At 34.6% G+C, this 1,057-nt stretch overlaps 3 protein-coding genes across 19 annotated transcripts in view; 1 reads left to right on the forward strand and 2 right to left on the reverse strand.

Moving 5' to 3' along the window:
• LOC122577441 overlaps nucleotides 1-1,057 on the reverse strand; it is a 266,783-nt gene that overhangs the window by 190,567 nt on the left and 75,159 nt on the right. The window lies entirely within an intron of this gene.
• LOC122577433 overlaps nucleotides 1-1,057 on the forward strand; it is a gene marked incomplete at its 5' end in the record, with an annotated part of 702,209 nt that overhangs the window by 100,060 nt on the left and 601,092 nt on the right.
• Nucleotides 7-1,057, reverse strand: LOC122577442. 10 transcript variants are annotated; one of them, XR_006320307.1, is made up of 3 exons: nucleotides 623-1,004; nucleotides 379-429; nucleotides 7-289 (listed from the first exon to the last, which is right to left on the reverse strand). XR_006320307.1 is itself a non-coding variant. In XM_043748770.1 (3 exons), the coding sequence occupies exons 1-3, from the start codon at nucleotides 795-797 to the stop codon at nucleotides 30-32; spliced, it is 459 nt and encodes a 152-aa protein (XP_043604705.1). In that variant the 5' UTR covers nucleotides 798-1,004; the 3' UTR covers nucleotides 7-29. The 10 variants fall into 10 exon arrangements, 2 of the variants coding, with proteins under 2 accessions (XP_043604705.1, XP_043604706.1); XM_043748770.1 differs by having other exon boundaries at nucleotides 650-1,004; XM_043748771.1 differs by having other exon boundaries at nucleotides 379-466.

A 1,057-nucleotide genomic window follows, 5' to 3' on the forward strand; every position in this document is an offset into this window, starting at 1 on the left:
CACCAAAACCTACACCGGAAAACAATAAATCAAACCAAACACTGGAGGCAACAATCAGATGAAAATATTAACCAAATGAGTAAAATAACGTCAAGACACATCTCACGAAGTCTCTCCATGTACTGGGAGCATACAGCAGAGAAGATCGCTCTGACCACAAGAGCGGTGACACAGGAGAATATCCAGGACTCCGACAGAAGTCTCCTCAGGGAAGTGAGCCTTCGCACATTCATCTGTATCGTCTTCACGAGCCGCCTACACATTTTTTGGAATCTCTCCTCCTCTTGCGCTAAAACAATGCATACAAGATCAGGCAGACAAACGGACGAAACACCATAGGAAAGAGGACGAAGTTAAAATAAATAAAATAATACATACTTGTACAGGTTGGACAAATGCAGGTACTTCCATGTCCATAACCAACATAACCTGCACCCACAGTGGAAAATATATAAACTCCAATAAACTAAAATATCGAGGAAACTAAAATAAATAAAAACCAACACTAAGAATAATTTATTCGATTTACAATATCGAACATAACCGCCAAAACTACGCATTACCACGTACAAAAACACGCATTAAAAATTATTATGAATCAAATGAAAATGAAAACTATTACATATAGAAGATCAAATGGATGAAATACCATAAGGAACCACTAAGATACCGAACAAACTTAAAATGAATAAAATAAATACTAGGAATGGGTTGTTCGATCTGCGATATCGAACTGAACTGTCAAAACCGCTCACCATCACACACAAACACACATCAAAGCTTAATGCCGTATTCATAAACGAAAATGTAAACTATTACATAAAAACAATCAATTGACGAAATACCATTAGAAATAATATAAGGTTAAATAAATAAAATGATACGTATTACAACCAACTAAAATACCGAACAAACTTAAATAAAATAAAATAAATAAAGAGCAACTTATCCAATCTATAACATCGCACAAACACACAACTATCTGTATGTAAATATATATATATATATACACTAATATGAAATCTGCACTTAGAAAGTCCATGCAACAATGGGGCGC

Source organism: Bombus pyrosoma, unplaced genomic scaffold, assembly GCF_014825855.1.
Source record: "Bombus pyrosoma isolate SC7728 unplaced genomic scaffold, ASM1482585v1 HiC_scaffold_4710, whole genome shotgun sequence".
Taxonomy (NCBI): Eukaryota; Metazoa; Arthropoda; class Insecta; order Hymenoptera; family Apidae; genus Bombus; species Bombus pyrosoma.

Excerpts from the sequence above, each read along its gene's own strand:
- LOC122577442 (XM_043748770.1), bottom strand. The coding sequence starts at position 797 with ATGAATACGGCATTAAGCTTTGATGTGTGTTTGTGTGTGATGGTGAGC. Across the intron at positions 430-649 it reads TATCTTAGTGGTTCCTTATG|GTTATGTTGGTTATGGACAT; the intron begins GTATTTCATCCA and ends CTGTGGGTGCAG. Across the intron at positions 290-378 it reads CATTTGTCCAACCTGTACAA|CGCAAGAGGAGGAGAGATTC; the intron begins GTATGTATTATT and ends GCATTGTTTTAG.